This window comes from Lontra canadensis, unplaced genomic scaffold (genome assembly GCF_010015895.1).
Source record: "Lontra canadensis isolate GAN:19392208 unplaced genomic scaffold, GSC_riverotter_1.0 scaffold8, whole genome shotgun sequence".
Classification (NCBI taxonomy): domain Eukaryota; kingdom Metazoa; phylum Chordata; class Mammalia; order Carnivora; family Mustelidae; genus Lontra; species Lontra canadensis.
Window position 1 is genome coordinate 6,590,185 of NW_022631002.1, and position 16,650 is coordinate 6,606,834.

The 16,650-nt window shown below is 56.5% G+C and overlaps 1 protein-coding gene across 1 annotated transcript in view; it reads right to left on the minus strand.

The window, feature by feature from the left end:
• The window catches only part of CMIP (c-Maf inducing protein), a 224,038-nt gene extending 207,652 nt beyond the window's left edge, over positions 1–16,386 (minus strand). The window contains exon 1 of the mRNA XM_032853888.1: positions 15,992–16,386. Coding sequence (XP_032709779.1) covers positions 15,992–16,291 — 300 coding nt within the window. The 5' untranslated portion in view covers positions 16,292–16,386. The remainder of the gene's footprint in view (positions 1–15,991) is intronic.
• Positions 16,387–16,650: the final 264 nt, after the last annotated feature.

Here is a 16,650-nt window from a genome sequence, read left to right on the forward strand (position 1 = left end):
TAAATCTGAAAACAAACATTTTAGGGGCAAGAAGTACCAACCTTGAAACTCCAGACTGGGATAAAAAAAAATATTTCACCAGAACCAAGAAGACTAAACACAGCGCTACAAGCATAGAGAATGCTGCGTGGACAGATCCACTTCCCCAGCCAAAGGAACAGAGCCCCAAATAAAAATCTTGATCTTTCATACTTAAAGGAAGGGTTTTTTTAATCATTTACTTGTTTATTTCTGTACAAAGTTCCATTTCCTGCTAGCAAAGTGCTGCAGACCCCGAGACTGGTTTATAACCTGGGGGGTCCAGGAAGGACTCCCCAAGATTTCCTGTGTTGCAGATGCTAAATCCCACAAGCCTGTTATCTTATCATTTCACCAGCAGGAGGGTCCGCGGCTTTCATCAAATTTTCAAAAGGAGTGTGTTGCTCAGAAAAGTCCAAGACCCAGTGTCCTGGCACATTCATTCAGCCAGGAAGATTCTGTCATTTTTGATGGCCTGTAAGTGACAAACAGACCTCCTGACCGTCCACTCCAGGGTGAGGATGGAAACGAGACCAAGAATGAAAGAAAAAATACATCACTTTCCAAACAAGTCATGCAGAGCACAAACAGGCCAAAATTTAAGTGGACGTGACAGGGAGTCATTAAAAATTAATAATAACAACACAATTTCGTGGGCCTCCAGGCAGGAAAGAGGAAGAAAAGTGGCATAACTTGAGACATCATTGAACTCATCTTGGTGAAGCAGCTGAGCTCCCCGGGCTGGAGCAGTGTCCGCACAGCGCGTGACCACGCGACAGGCCGGCAGTAGCACCTGACACACACTAGGTCCTCAAGTGGGATCTGCGGGATGCTGAAGGAACACCCCAAGCCACTTACTTCTCACAACCTTGGGATGCGGGGATTATAATTTCCAGTTTCACAAACCAGGCTCCAAGAAGTCACATGACTTACTTGAAGTTCCAACCAGAAAGAGGCAGAACTGGGATTTGGACCCAGCTCCATACACTGCTGTGTGAAACCCAGGTCCTTCCCCCTACACCATGCCTTGTTTAGATGTGAGACTTTTAACCCAAAGTCATCCTTCAACAGAGTCATCACTACAATCCTGGTGGCTCCCCTGAGGGTCATTTAATGTCCCTGGGTCTCAGGCTCCTAATCGGTACAGTGAGAGACAGACTGCCGGCCAACAGCAATTGATTAGTAGTGGCTGTCTCCAGGCTCACTGGCAAGAATCAATTAGCCAGGATTGATTAGCAATGTCTACCAGGGGACAGGGACTTAGGAGTGGCAGCACGTGTGTCATATATTTGCCATCCCAGACCTAGATGGCCTGCAGGTTCTCTCTGCCTGATTCTAATTACAAAAATTTAAAGGGGGGGATGGAAAAGGAAAAAACAGATTAACATTTTCCAACACTGCCCATGGCTAAATTCAGCAAAGCCTAAACGGCCGACCAGCCAGTTGTGCATGCTTTGTGCACACAGCCCTGCCACATGGGAGGAAGTGGAAGACATCAGATCTGCTGCCTGCACACCCAGTGAGACACCCCATCCAAGCCAGAAGCAGCCCAAGTGTGGCTTCTGTCAGGTTTGGCCAGGGTGGTACAAATCCTCGTCGGTCCATAAGCAAACCAACCTCCCACACTACTCCACTGGGCTTCGTGCCCCAGCCTGACCTCTCACCCAGCCAGAGCCTTGGTCAAACACCTTCCCCTCACTCAGCCTCAGTTTCCTGACCCTGGAGACTCTTCACAGGGTTGTCATAATGACTCAACACCACAGTGCGTCAAAGTTAACACAACAACAAGTCCAAAGTAACTGGGCAGCTAAAGGGCCACTGGGAGCATCGTCACCATTCTGCGAAGGCAACACTACTTTCAGAAAAGAATCTACACCCAGGAAATTAATTTCATTTTCCCATGTCTAGAGAATCACCCATTTGGTTACTGTGAGCTCTAAAAGGGAAGAACTCTGAAAACTACTCCATCCTCTTGAAGCTCCTGGTGTATGAGCTGGGGCCCTGGGAAGAAACAGATGGCAGACACAAAATGGTGTAATTTGGAGAAACGGTTAACAAAAGGATGACATACCAAGGTGTGGGCAGAGCACAGGGAAGGCACAAGAGATGGTTTTTCTCCCCAGGGTGACCAACTGTCCCCATCTGCCTGGAGTGCGGGCTTTCCCGGGACACAAGTGCAAACACAAGTTTCCTGGGACAGTCCCAGGCAAGCCAGGCCAGGCAGCCACCCCATTTCCACCACAGGCCTGAGTGGAAGTGGGGGGGGGGCGGGGGAGGGGGAGACAGAAGCTGTGATGGAGGGACCCTGCCTACCCACAGCAACCTTAAATTAAAGAGGCGACAGCCTCCATCTCCTCCAGGGTCCCACTGACCAAACCCCCCTCCCCTGGAAGCCACAGGGCATGGAGGCCCACTGATGAAGGCCATGTGGCCAGCTCCTGGGCACAGAGAAAAGTGAACAGGACGGGAGTGTTATCCTGGGATGGACAGGGGACCAGGACCCACCTCTCAGGTGTCTCCACGGGGAGGCCCATGGGGATCCAGAGTTCCCAGTCCTCATCCAACAGGAAGGACAGGAACCTTCTCCCCCTCTGGGAGGGGAGCGTTGGGATAGAGCAACCAGACTCAAGCGCCATGAGGCCAATACGTACACATTTAATGCTCCTCATTCAAAGGTGGTCTCCAAGGAAGCAGCCCCCTCCCTTGGCTGCAGGGTCACCACTGACAGTGTAAATAAGGCCAAGGAGACACAGCAGGTGACCACAGAAGAAAGGGTTGTCATGAAGGCGGGGGGTGGGGGGTGCCGTCAGACACACACACAGGTGCACCTCCCAGGAGGGCCGAGAATGGTCGCCCACTGGCACACTCGCACCAGATGCTATTCTGCAGGCCCCAAGCATGTGTCAGGGGCAATATCGTTGAGAAAACAAAAGCGACTTTCAATTCTGTTTTTAAATCATATTTTCCAAGATCAAAATCTTATTTCCCAAGCACTGCTGCTGAAAGCTAAAACCACCAATAATACCTCAATCCTCCCAGCCTCCCAGCTGCAGATCAGGAGCCTGGCAGCCAGGGTTGGGGCCTGGGCTGAGGGTCCACTCCCGATTCTGGTGCCTGAGGTCACAAGACAAGGTCAGGAGCAAGCCCTGAGGTTCTCCCAGACAGCTCCAAGGTCACAAGCCAGGGACAGGGTTTCCAAGAAAACCTGAGTTGCTTGTCTGTCCCTTCACAGCCCGTGATGCTCGGGCCCCCAGCTACCCTCCAGCACAGCCGCACTCAGCCAAAGGCCTGGACTGATAGCAGGTGTCCTGGATGAAGAGGACCCTGCCTTCGAGAAGGGAGAGTTGAGCAGGAAGCAGGAATGCAGGCCGGGGGAAGCACTTGCTACACCCGTACTCTTCTAAGCCCCACCCCCACCCCGGGGACTATCTCCGTCACCCTTCAGACAGCCTGGGAGCTTGGCTGTTACCCCCACCTGACAGATGCAGAACCAGAACCAGATCACACCACTGGTCCCGTGGCCCAACATCAAGGGTCTGAGTCCAACAACACTGGCCAGTGCTCGTAGCCACAACAATGAGGGTCCTTGCTTGGGAAGGGCTGACCTGGGGGGCAGGGTCTTTAGCACCCCCCATTGCCACCACGGGTTTCACAGTGTGGGGGGGACAGGCTGCGTGCTGCCCCGCAACCCTCCACACAGACTCCTTCAGCAGCTGCCCTGAACACTGACAAGGGCCTGCTGGGGCCGGATGGGGGCCGAGATCCAGCCAGGGCTCAGCTCTCTGGGTCCAGAGGGGGCCCTGCTTACCACTGGGGCATCAGAAGAGCTCCCAGACTGCTGCTCCTTGAAACACTGTCTACCCTACGTCCCTCACTCCTGCGGCGCACCTGCCAGCCCGACCCATGGATACTCCAGAAGCATCTTTTTGCATCTCTCCTGGCGGTGTGGTTCAGCTCCAAGAGGCAGAGGGACCCAATGCCTGGCCTTGGGAGGGAGGGGAAGGTACTTCAGTCAAGCAGATGAAGGCCTTCTTAGAAGAGCCCAGCAGCCAGGTAGCCTACCACCAGCCCACTCCCCCTCCTCTCCACAACCCTCCCCACGCCCAAAAACACTTCACTCCACACAGGTTGTTTCATTTTCCTCACACCAAAACTTTCGAATGCTAATTTTTCTTTCTTTTATTGGCATGACGCAATTCTCCTTTCAACACGGCCATCTCTGAAGTCCTGAGTCATCAAGGCAGCACAGCAGGGGGGCAATCCAGGGATCACAGGTGTGGGGAGCCCTGCGGATGCTCTGGCCAGCGGGATTTCCTTCCAGGGGCCTCGCCGGAGAGCCCCGCCACTTGGCCCCGTGCCAGGCCAGACACGGGCATCGGTACTCGGCCCCGCAGCCCCCACAAAGCTCTTCCTTACCCTCCGTGCCCCAGGTAACCGGGGCAGGAGCACAAGCCACAGCCAGGGCCCACTCAGGGCAGGCGGGACAGTAAATGAGCTACCCAGGTCTCAACCGGGAATGGGGCCCCCAGGGGCCATGTCTTCAGGCGTTCGGGGCCATCACAACAATGGGGAGTCTCTAGTGGGCTGAGGCCAGAGACGCTCTCCATCCTCAATGCCAAGGACGGCCTCCACCACAAAGAATGGTTTGGGCCCCGATATCAATGGGGGACAAAGCTGAAACACTCTGAGATAATGGACTAATGGCTTCGTGTTTAGGAATCAGAACTAATCCCTGCTTGCTGTGCAAAGGACCCCATGGGTGTCTTACGTCCTCATCTAGGAAAAGCACAGAGTGCTACACCCCCAAAGGTTCATATGCATGGCTTTGGGGAGGCTGGGATTGTGGGAGAAATTTTGGCTTCTTTACTTGATAAGCTCATGGTCCCCGTGTGATGATCTTTGTTGCTTCCATCAGCCAGCAGGGAAGGCTGACAGGCGCGGATGCAACTGGCATCCAGCTGGGGAAGGGGTGCACCGCACCCTGAGGGAAAGGGAACCCCCAGGGCAACTGGGGGGTCAGGGAGGCCTCCAGGGGCTGGAGGTGCCAGAACTTTGGGGTGCCGGGTAGTCGGGCCGGATGGCGGGCAGGGCAGGGCCGGGCGTGCTCCCAGTGGACCCGGGACTTCAGGTTCGCCGTAGGCAGGTCACCACAGCTGGCTCCCACGGGCAGCTCCTCCAGGCCAGGCCGTCTCAGGCAAGGAAAGCGAGGCTCCACGGGGCTGAGTCCACTCTCCCGAGATTGACATGGGGCAGGTGAGAAGCCAACGTCTGCCACGGCTCTCCCCAAGACAGGCCTGCAGGTGGCTGCACCCCCCAGGCCAAAACACTCCGCTCCGTCCACAAGCTCCTCTGCCCCACTTCTGTAAGGCCCTCCTCCCGGCGTGGGGCTCAGCCTGGCCACTGGGGGTCTTACTGACCCTCAGCTCTTCAGCACTGCCCACAGGACACGTGCGGTTACAACTGTGGCACCAGATGGCCTGGGTTCAAATCCCAGCTCCAACCATTACTAGCCGGTTGAGCAGTGAGCTCATCTCTCTGGGCCTCACTCTACTCATCTGTCGAATGGGGGAATTAGCAGCAGCACCTCACAGGGGCTCCCACGCACAGAAGCACTGGGCAAGTCCTGACTGTCGCCATCACGGGCTGCTGCTGGTGAGTCCCCACTGCCCCGCAAGGAGGCATAGTGGCACACGGGGAAGGTCTTTGGCTCTGGATGCAGGTCACTGGGTCCCAGACGTATAACCTGAAACTCACAGGGCCTCAGTTTCTACCTGTAAACTGGAACCCCAGCGGCCGGTGTGAGCATCAATGCACAGACACATCCAAGGCACTCGGTGTGTAGGAGGAAACAATCGGTACTGTCCCGATCCACCAGACACCACGGCTGACCCTGCTGGGATCCCCAAGCCTAGCAGCCGGAAGAACACTGGTGAAGTCCAAGCGCTTTCGTTTTCCCTGCTCCCAAAGCAAGCCTCAGTCACAGGGCCGTGACACATGAACCAACCAGAGCAACAGATGGATCTCAGCCAAGTCACTGCTCCCCTTTCCGCCAGGGCAGCCCGGCCCCCCAGCTCACCCACCGGCCGGAGACCCCACTGCAGACCCGAAGCAAACTGCCACTCCTACCCTGGGCCTCAGCCTGATAGTGATACCTTCGCAAGAGCCCCAGGGCCAGGCTGAGCCTTCTCACCAGGCCTCTAGGAAGGAAGGTACCAGAAGGGGAGCCTTGAAAGCTAGAGCTGACAAGGGAAGTTTCAGGTCCAGGGCTCAGAAAGCACCAGAGGCCTCTGATGGAAGCCGGTGAGGAGCTCAGGGCTGGCCGGCTGAGCCCAGCAGCCTCACGGCCAAGGCAACACACCAGGGACCCCTGGCGCTGGCCACACACACCACGTGCCACATGGGTCCGAGGCACACACCGTCCATTTGCATTGGCAGCCCTAGAGGGGAGAGCCGCATAGGTGTGAGGGGCCTGTCCTGCGGGGGGCCAGACACACAGGGTCCCAGGGGTGGAGAGCGGAGGTCTGAGCACCTCTCTCCCCAATCCCCTTCCAACAAGGAGGGACCCGCCAACTATATGCCCGTAGCAACCTCACTCTTCACTCACTCAGCCAGCCAGCCAGCCAAAGATGTCTGCTGCGAGGCCGGGCCTCAGTGTCCCCATCTGTAAAGTGGGCAGAGAAGCAGTAAGTCATTGGGCTGTCACAGGGATCACCGATGAAACCACCCGGCACAGCACCTGGGAGAAGGAGCACTCACAAGGGGTTGTCGCCATGGTCACTGTCGTGACAGACGCCTGGCCCTGGTGACTCAGATCCCTGCACTCCTGAAGCCTCCACTTTGGGGGGATCCCAGGCTCCCAGCTGGTGTCCCGTCTCTGCACTGCGACCAGGGCCCTCTTGGCCGGACCATGCCCTGGTGAATCCGGCACCCACCTCGCCCCCCACCGGGGGGCCCACTCTGGCAAGTGATCCCGCCTCCACCTTCACGCACGCACTCTGGAGGCGCAGCGCCGGGAGCACTCCCTCGTGAACGCAGCTCCCGGGAAACTCCCTCTGCACACACAGTATCCAGTACTCGACTCGCAGACTTAGTGCCTGGTACGCACGCACTCTACAAATACTTGGCATTCACTTCCCAACACCAGTTCCCTGAACTCACTTGACAAATTCACGAAGGAATGTCTGCCAAACACCAGCAGACAAGAAACTGATGAGCCCACTGACTCGCAGCTAAGATGTTTCTGCAAGAGGCCGAAATAATTCTGATACCCGTCGGATGTGCATGTACCCATGGACACGCGCACCCACGCATGGGGGCAGGCCTGCCCCTGCCTCTCCGCTCACCCTCCACACACACAGTAGGTAGACAACCCATGTCCCTGCGGTCATGAACGCGTCGCTCCGTTCCCTGCAATACATTTTCTTAGCCTACTTTACTCTCCACCAGAGAGAAGACTGTGAACCCCTGACCTGCCACTGAGCGCAAACCCAGGAGCTAGAAGGGCTCATGGTGTTTGAACTTCCCTTCCAGAGCATGTCCTCGAAGACATCCAGACCTCTGCGGTGTCCCAGAAATGCTGGTGGGACTCCCTCACCATTCCACGGCCTCCTTTCCCCAGGGCCCTGTGCTCAGGAGTTGTCATATCACAGAGACATGACCAATAGAGCGGCCAGACCTACCCGCGGCTCAGCTCGGTGCTCTCTCCCTCTCCCACCTCCCGCTCAGTGAGGCCTAGGAGGGAGGAGTGGGGCAGCCAGTGACACAACAGGCAGGAGCCCGGCGCCCATATAATCCAGCTCCAGCAGGGCAGAATCCACCACTGGACTGAGCAGAGCACGAAGTAAGCCACGTTGTGTGAGGTCACGCAGATCTGGGGGCTAGCAGTCCCCGCAGTTAGCCCACCCCCACTGACGCCCAGCCCCGCCCACACGGATGGATCCATGGCCCCTCTGAGCCTCACACGAGCCTCTGCTGGTGATCACATGCACCTGGTCTGGACAGTGAGCCAAATGGGGGTGGGGGACAGGGAGGCCAGGCCTGGGTTTCTCCAGATTGCGTACTCCTCTCTGCAGCTTTTCCAGGCCTTTAAGAGCTTGGGACTGGCTCAAGACACCCAGGAAAGGACTACTAGTTCCACTGTTATCTTCCCTCTCCTGATGACCCCACCTGAGCCGGAGCCAACCAGCCCAGCCCCAGGAAAATATCCACCACCCCCCACCTGAGTACCATATAGCTACCTACCCAGGTACTGGAGAATCTAGCTCTTCTGCTTTCCTCTAAAGTGAGTTTACTTAGCCTAATCTGCTTATATCCCTTTCTCGATCATATCATTTCTGATAACAGCTTGAAGGCAGGAGGGCCAATGAAAAAGAAGGCAGAAGGCACTGGAAGGTTCTAGAAGACATTGGAAGGTGCTGGGAGGTAGGAGTCCTGGGTGTGAATCCCAGTCCCGCTGCTGAGTCATTTGTAAGGGTCTCTGAGCAACATACTTCCCCTCACCACCCCAGCAAAATGCTAGAGGCAAATTCAAAAATTAGTGTTCTAGGTCCTAGGACCCTTATAACTCAGGATGGACAAATGCAGCTGGTTTTTAAGTTTCGATGGGCTTTGTAATTTTTTTTTAAGATTTTATTTATTTATCAGAGAGAGAGAGCGTGAGAGAGAGAGCACAAGCAGGCAGAGAGGCAGGCAGAGGCAGAGAGAAGCAGGCTCCCCACTGAGCAAGGAGCCCGATTCAGGACTCGATCCCACAACCCTGGGATCATGACCTGAGCCGAAGGCAGCGGCTTAACCAACTGAGGAACCCAGGTGCCCTTGGGCTTTGTAATTTAAGAGTCTCTTACAGCACTGCTCCAAAAGCAATTCACTTCTATTGAGAGGAAGCCTGGCTAAATAAAACACACACACACACACACACCCCAGAAGCTCTGGAATAAAAAAAGCTCAATGGGGCTGGGAGCTCCCTGTATGCCCAACGACTTGCACATTCTGGGTGTTCATAAATATTTTTCAATAGATGATAACAGCTCCTAAAAGGCAGGGGTAATAACAATTGTACAGCAATTACTAAATGCCAGTCCAGCCACTTTACCAGGTGATTTCTAAGTACAATCCAACCTCAGGGCCTTTGCACTTGCCATTCTCTCTGCCAGGAATGTTCTCACCCCCTTCCCTGACTGCCACATGCAAAACAGCAAGGTCGCCAGTCTCCAAGCTCCGGACACCCCACCTACCTGCCTGTTTTGTTTTCCTTGGGACCCCTGTCACAGCCAGGCAGATTTTACATCTCCCTGCTTAGTGGTTTATTATCTTCACCCACCCCAGCAACAGGCAGGCTATGGGGGCAGGGTGCTGTATTCTTCGAGGTGCCTAGAGCAGTGATATTTATCTGTTGAATAAATGCATGAATGAACTGCCATGCCTTACCTCACTTAACCTCACGGACATCAGTGCCAGAAGGAAATCCCCAGAGTCCGAATTTTACAGGTAAAATACAGACTGTTAGGTGACGTGCCCAAGGTCACCCAGCGAGGCAGGGATTCAGGCTCACGGGTCTGACCCCTCCACTGGGTCTGGCTGCTCTCCTCCAGTCACCTCACCACACAGCCCAACACGGAGGCACCTGCACGCAGCAGGTGTAAAGAAAGGGCTACTGAACACGGGTACCAATTCCTGCACCAGAAACCTTTCCTCCGAGATCTCCTTTGCCTCGGGACACAGGGACAGCACACACAGGCACGCGCGAGTGCACACACGCGGCTCATCACCCTTTGGTTATGGCTCTGCTGATGTCAGCAAAGCTTCCCTTCCAATGTGCACTGCCTCCCTCAGCGCCCCGCTGAACTCACTGGGTGCTTTGTCATCAGAGCCAGGAGTGGGGAAGAGACATTCTCACTTCCTCCCTTTCTCTACCCCGGGGCTGGGCGGCCTGGCTCCCATCCTGGGGAAGCAGGAAGTCTGGGGACAAAAACCACGCTCTCAGGTGGAGCAGGAAACAGCCAGCCCCGGCCACACAGACTCTTGTCCTCCGGGCACAGGTCAGCGTGACTGCTCAGAGCCCCCCGGCTCACCTGTGCTGAGCTCCTGGGGGGGCCAGGTGGGCGGACTCCCCAAGGGGGCTCCACGGCTGGTGACATGAAGCCAGGTGGAAGCATGACTGCGGGTGGCCATGACCCCAGGCAACACTGCCCATCCCCCTCTGGGGGAAGGTCTGCTCTTCCTTGCAAAGCATTCTGGGACTAAGTATTTGAACACCCCCCCCAAAGAAGCAAAAAACATTCAAATTATCCAACCAGGAACAACTCCACTGAAGAAAAATGGAAAGTGTCTTGTTTCAAACAGCAAAAGAACGGGTCTAACCTAAATGTCCTGCCACAGGAGATGGTCCAGCAGCATCACATTGCCACCACAGAGCACCGTGACAAAGAGGAAGGCGGCCGTGTGCGCACAGATCTGGAATCATCTCCAAAATACACTGTCCAGTGACCAATCGTGCCCAGAACGGCATGTAAACGGCCGGAATGGGCGGCAAGGATACAGAAGAAACGGGTAACGGGACTGCCTACAAGCAGGAGAACTAGGGGCCACGGGGTCATGAAAGCAGTATTTTTCCCGGGTATGTCTTGTACCATCTGAATTTTTTTGACGTGGGTATTATTGTTGCAATTTTTTAAAAAAAGAGCTTTGTGGGATGTTTAGTTTAAAGAAACTAGACTGTGCTCCCAAGGAGTCTGTCTTAACCTGCTTAACCTAACTTTCCCAAAAGCACTGCTCATCTCAGGAGACTTTGCTCTGGAGACTTCCCACTTGCAAACAGTAACAGTCCTTTCTACTTGCGCAGAATTTCAAGAAGCTCTCTCGGGGCAATTAAGAAAATGCACATTGGGATGCTGGCCCCTGCTCGTAGTCTTACCCACCCGGTAGGACTTGGAACTATCTCCAAACCTTACAGCAACCCTATAAATGAAGTAGGATTATGCCACCCTCCAGATGGAAAAAAAAAAGCAAGGCCCACCAAGGGAAAGCCATGTGCTAAGAGTCACACAACCAGGGAAATCATAACCTTAGAATTCAGACCCAGTACCATGTGATAGCAAAGCCCAGGCCAGCTCTGCCCCATGGTGGGGACGCCCTAAACTGTATCACATTCCCTCACTTAATCTCACTTAATCCTTTAATCGAAGGCATAATTCAACCACCTCAAATGTCTATTCCACCAAAACACCAAGAGGGTGCCCTCCACGTGGGCCCAGCCCGGCTGGCCCGGAGAAGAGGGAGGCCACTCTGATTACCTAAGGCTGGCAGTAAGGAACCCTGAGACAGCTTCTGTTCTCAGGACAACACGGCTGCCAGGACACCCCTAAGCCTCACCAGACACAGTACCCCAGAAACGCCCGCTCTCGGTGTCAGGCGAGTCGGCAGGTGCAGGAGCAAGAGGCGCCAAGCAGAAGCCACTTGTGGGCCATGGAGCCCAAGCCAGTAGCACATGCCTGTCTCCATCGCCAGTCTGGCAGCAAAGCCCAGACGCATGCCACATGCCACCACCTGGACTGGCACGATTCTGCCTGCAGTCAGAAAGAGCACCTCGACTGTACTAGGCAAATGGCAGCATCAAACTTACACCCTCCTTGAAGTGCATTTATTTATTACAACCTGGGAGGGGAAGAACACATTTGCTGTTTATGGAGAATTTAGATTCTTTTCTCCTCTTCTGTCTCTGGCCCCTGCCCTACCACCCCTCCAATCAGGCATGTTACCCTGGAAACAATCTTGATAGACCCAAAATCTTAATGACAAATGGTACTGAAGGAAAAAAAAATTATTTGTGTTTACTCGCTGCCGCAGAAAACATCCAATAAACGAAAGGCGGGAAGGATGGACAGACAGGAGCTGGGTAAGTGACAAAGTGGAAAAAAACAAACACGCGTGCACACACACATGCAGACACATCCCCGTGGGGTCCGTGACTACCCCGGAGGACACAGGCTTTCATTCTCAGGCGGAAACCACGCCGTGGGGCTGAGCTCCCCACTCGGCACTGGACACCCAGCAGGTGCTGAGTTAACAAAATCCAAGTTCAGAAGATTGCTGCCCCCGCACCCCGCCCAAGAGAACTCCTAATTAAAGAGACCGACAAGGATTAAGGGGACTTCTCTTTTCTTTACCATGATAAAAAGCCCAGAAGAAACATTGCCATCGGAGGAGCAGAGTGGAGAAAATTTAAAAGCAAGTCACTGAGGAATTCAGGCTTGAAAATAAAGAAGGCCACGGCCACCTGTGCTCCCACCCCTGTGCTGTTTGGTCGAGGAATCGGATCAGACACACCATCCTGAGACGCCATGTGCTGCATGTGATAAAATAAGGTGAAAGAAAAGGTAGGCAGCTTATTTGTGCTTCTTCGACGCAGAGAAACAAAGCACACAGACAAAAGCCCTCTTCCAGCGGACAAACATGTCTAGCAGGTGATCAAATTCAACCCACACATGAGAACAGCAAAATGGATTCTGGTCGTATGGACCCGGCTGCTTCTGCAGAACTCCTGGCCCTTGGCTCCAACCCACACTACCGTTGGCAGCCACGAAAAGCCCAAGGGGGCCAGGGGAACGACAAGTCTGGATGCAAAAGGGGAATGAGGCACCACGTCTAGGCCACAGTCTGGGCAGGACCGCAAGTGCGGTCCTGTGTACGCCAGGGAGGGGGCGGACTCATCCCAATCACCCCTCACACGTCAGCCAGGTCACTGTCGCCTTTGTGTTTCCTTCTTTGTTTATGAGCACTGGGGATCCAAAGTCTCCAGCACAGAGTGCCTTGGGCCCAGCGCTGTCACAGGCCATGTCCGGCACACGGCAGGCTCTGTGAGGATTTAATCAGTAACTGGCCCAGGAGACTGGCACCGGGGCAAGCTCCAACCCGACCCCACAGAAGGCAAAGTTTATGGCCAGGCCAGGAGGCGAGGCCGCCAGCCCCCAGGGCCTCAGGCTAAGCCCATCTCCCCAGCGGGGAAACAACTGAGGTCCACCTGCAGGGTGGGCCCAGCCAGAGCAGCCTACTGGCGGGGGGGGGGGGGGGGGGGGGTGCTGGGAGCCTCCATATGTGTCCACCCTAGCCCAATGCAGCTGTGGTCCTGGAAGCCTTTATCTCTGACAACAATCCAGTTAATTGGATCAGTGTAGACAGACTCCAAAGATGGTTTGGGCAGGAGCGTATTTGGTTTGTTTATCGGTTTGAATCCAGATCAATCACTCTGAGTCTTGTTCCTGAAGCCCACGCAATTAACCAGATAATTACCAGACGGTTCTGAGTTGGGCTGTGCCGATGGCTTGATACACGGATGATGGACATTTCATGAAAGGATCTGACCTGCTCCGGAAACATACCTGATCATACCTTGAGGCTGGGCCGGGGGACTCTGCAAAGCCACGGGGCTGCACAGGGCTTTTGCGGTAGTGAACTACACTGAAATTCACCTTTGTTTCATTTGGGGTTAATATTTCTCAATAGCGTCCTTGGGCCACACTATAAAATGCAGACAGATTACATAATGCCCAGCCCTCAGGGAAACCCCTCAGGGGTTCCTTTGCTTCCCCAGGGCCTGGACACCAACCAGGTATCTCATGATGGGACAAGGCCCCTGGTACAGTTCCAGTCCCACCTCTGCCCTGGAGGCCACTGCCACAGCCAGGAGTGCCCTCAGCAGCCCCCTCCACACTCACAGGCCCTGGCACAGAGAGCCCCGCACCCCACTGGAGCCCACCAGGGCAAAATTCAAGGCCACCCCCTGCCCACAGGGCCCAGTGGCCACAGGCGGAGGAAGGGGGGACTGGCCAGTCCATCGGACACTTGCTCATAGTTCCTACTTCCACATTTCCGACCCCGCCGCAGCAGGGTTCTACTGAGACAAATCTTGTTCTACGGATGGCCTTCACCCCCGGTCCTGAAAATCACAGCTCCTCACCAGAGAGGGCCAAGCTACGAAGGTGCCACCCATCTCGGCTGGTGAAGGTGGTGCTGGGGCCTCTGGCTGCTGGAGAAACCAGTGCCCAGCCTCAGTCTTTGCTTCTTTCCTCTCCTAGATACCTCTTGAGCAATCAGTCACTGGAGGGAAGGGGGCCTGGAGCCTCCAAAGCTGGCTTCCCCCCCAGACCATGGCCAGCAGCCCCAGAGCACGCATTCCAGGCTTCTCCCATGGAGGGCCACTGTGCCTCTCAACCACTTCCTCTCCCCTCCCAACTCCCCTTCATTTTGAGGGGTGGGAGGAAAACAAAAACACTCCCCGGAAGCAGGGGGAAATTCGGAAGCCGGGTTGGGGGGCTCCTGATCCCAGGCAGGGAACTATTAAGGGCACTGGTTCCTGCCTGAACCTGAAACACTGCGTGCTGGTGAATTCTCTGAGGTTCTCTCTCCACGGAATGAAAAGCCAAACAAATGCCCAGGCCTGTGGCTTTGGACGGGTTTAAGAACATGCATGAGCCTGAACCCGGGACCGGACCGCCTCACGGCAACCAGCGATCCTCCCTGAGGAAGAAGTCTTTGCAGATACTGCACCAACCTGCCCACAGGAAAGAAAAAAAAATAGGTGTTCTGAGCACGTCGGACCCGAAATTCAGAATAAGAGTCCTCGTGTGTTTCAGTGGTCTGGGGCGGGAGGAGTGGTTTTGAGGAGTAGGGCTGCTTCTGCTAACTTTTCCCCCCCTCCCCATTCCTTGGAGCATGTGTCACGGCCTGTGACACACTGCCAAGGGAACATGGATGCCGGGGAAATGTCTACACACGCCACATGTTTGTGACATGCCATGGAAGCGACACCCTGTTTCCTGGCTGGGTTTTCTTGGCACAGGCGTGGGCAGGTACTGGATTCTGCCACCTCCACCCCCCACCTCCCCCGGCCCCAACAACCGTGCTTAGTAAACACGATCACGATCACGGCCACCCCAGGGGGAGTGTGCATTCTGGGGAAGACCTGCCACCTCTCCACAGAGAGGACGGGATCCCCTCAGCAAGGCTCAGGCCCAAGCAGAGCTGGTGCTTTAAACTGTCCTTGTTTCAAAACACAAAGCATCCCGCTCAGCCTCCTGCCAGCCAGCCCCATGCCCTACGACCCCACCACAGCTGTCTTTCCCCACCTTGCAGATTTGATTTCAGAAACACATCAATGACTTCTCCTCTCCCTCTCATCCAGCTGACCCAGTCCCAGCCATACATTTGAAACAATAACAGTAACAAAATATAACCAACCGCAGAACACACGTAGACACACACTTCACAGACAATGCCAGACCAGGGCCCCAAAGCCAGCTTCCACTCCAGAATCTGACCACCCCTAGGTGGGGAGGAAACAGTCCGGGACCCCTGGCCCCTCCCCCTCCTCTTCCAACATCCCAGCGTGCGAATGAGATTTTTCAGAAAGGGAAGCACCCAGTTTTGCCTACCAGCCTGAGCAGGAAAAAGACAGTGAAGCACAGAAAGAACTGGCTTCTGGAAATTCTTTGGGTTTTGGGGTTTCGAGGTTGTTAGGTTTTCTTTCTTTATGGGGGGGGGCTCGTTTCGTTTCCCCTCCAGCGCAGATCCAGATGGGCCGCGGGCTTTCAGAAAGGGAACCCCCACCACCCTCGGGGCCCACCCCGGGTCTACCCCCCCGGTCCCATCCGTAAAAACACTAGCTAGCGCTGGGTCCGGGAGGTCCGCAGATGCCCAGGCTGGGGTGGGCCGGATCCGGTGCAGAATTCCGAGGGTCTCCCCGAGCCCGCCCGCTGGGCATAAGCCAGCCCCGAGGGCAGGCCAGGAGGGGGGGCGCCGGGGTCCCCCCGCCAGCCCCCGCCTGGGCCCCCGGGCCGACCCGGCACCCCCGGCGCCCCGCAGGCCCCGGGCTCCAGGTGCAGCGGCGGGCAGGGGGCGGCGGCGAGAGGGGGCGCCTCCCGGCCCCGAGGCGAGGCGCGGGGGTGCCGGCGCGCCGCCGCCGCGCAGAGCGACTCACCGTGGCGGACGCCAGGCTGTTGTCGGCCAGCGTTAGGTGGTGCGGCTCCCAGCGCCTCAGGAATTTCGAGGTGAGGATCTTGCTGAGAAAGGTCCGCGGGTGCCGGATGACACAGACCTGGATGTCGCCCTCCTGCAGCAGTTTGTACCTCATCCCGTTGCACAGCAGAAGGGCCCGGCGGCAGGGCACGGCGCCCATCTTCGTGCCCTCGGGGGCCGGCACGTCGCCCCCCAGCAGCGGCTTGGTCTCCTCGATCTGCCGGGGGTCGCCGCCGCCGCCCGAGCTGCTGGTCAGATCCATGGCCGGCCGGGCCGGGGCGGGGGCCGGGGGCGGGGAAAGGGGGCTGTCCCGGGCTGCCGGGGCGGCGGGGCCCCCGAGCGGCGGCCCGCACCCCCCCCCACCGCCCAGGAAGGTGGGGGGGCGTGGGGCTGGGGGGGCGCCCGGCAGGGGAGGGGCCGGCGGGCGGGCGGGCGGCCGGGCGGCGGGCGGCCGGCGCTCGGCGCTTCCTCGCGGCTGCGCTTCCTCCTAGCTCTTCGGCTGCATGCTGGCGGCGGCCGGAGCGGCGGGCGCGGACGCGGGGCAGCGGCGGGGGCCGGGGCCGCGCGGGCGGGCGGGCGGGCGGGCGTGTCTCGGCCCCGCCGCCCGCTCGTGTGTACAGT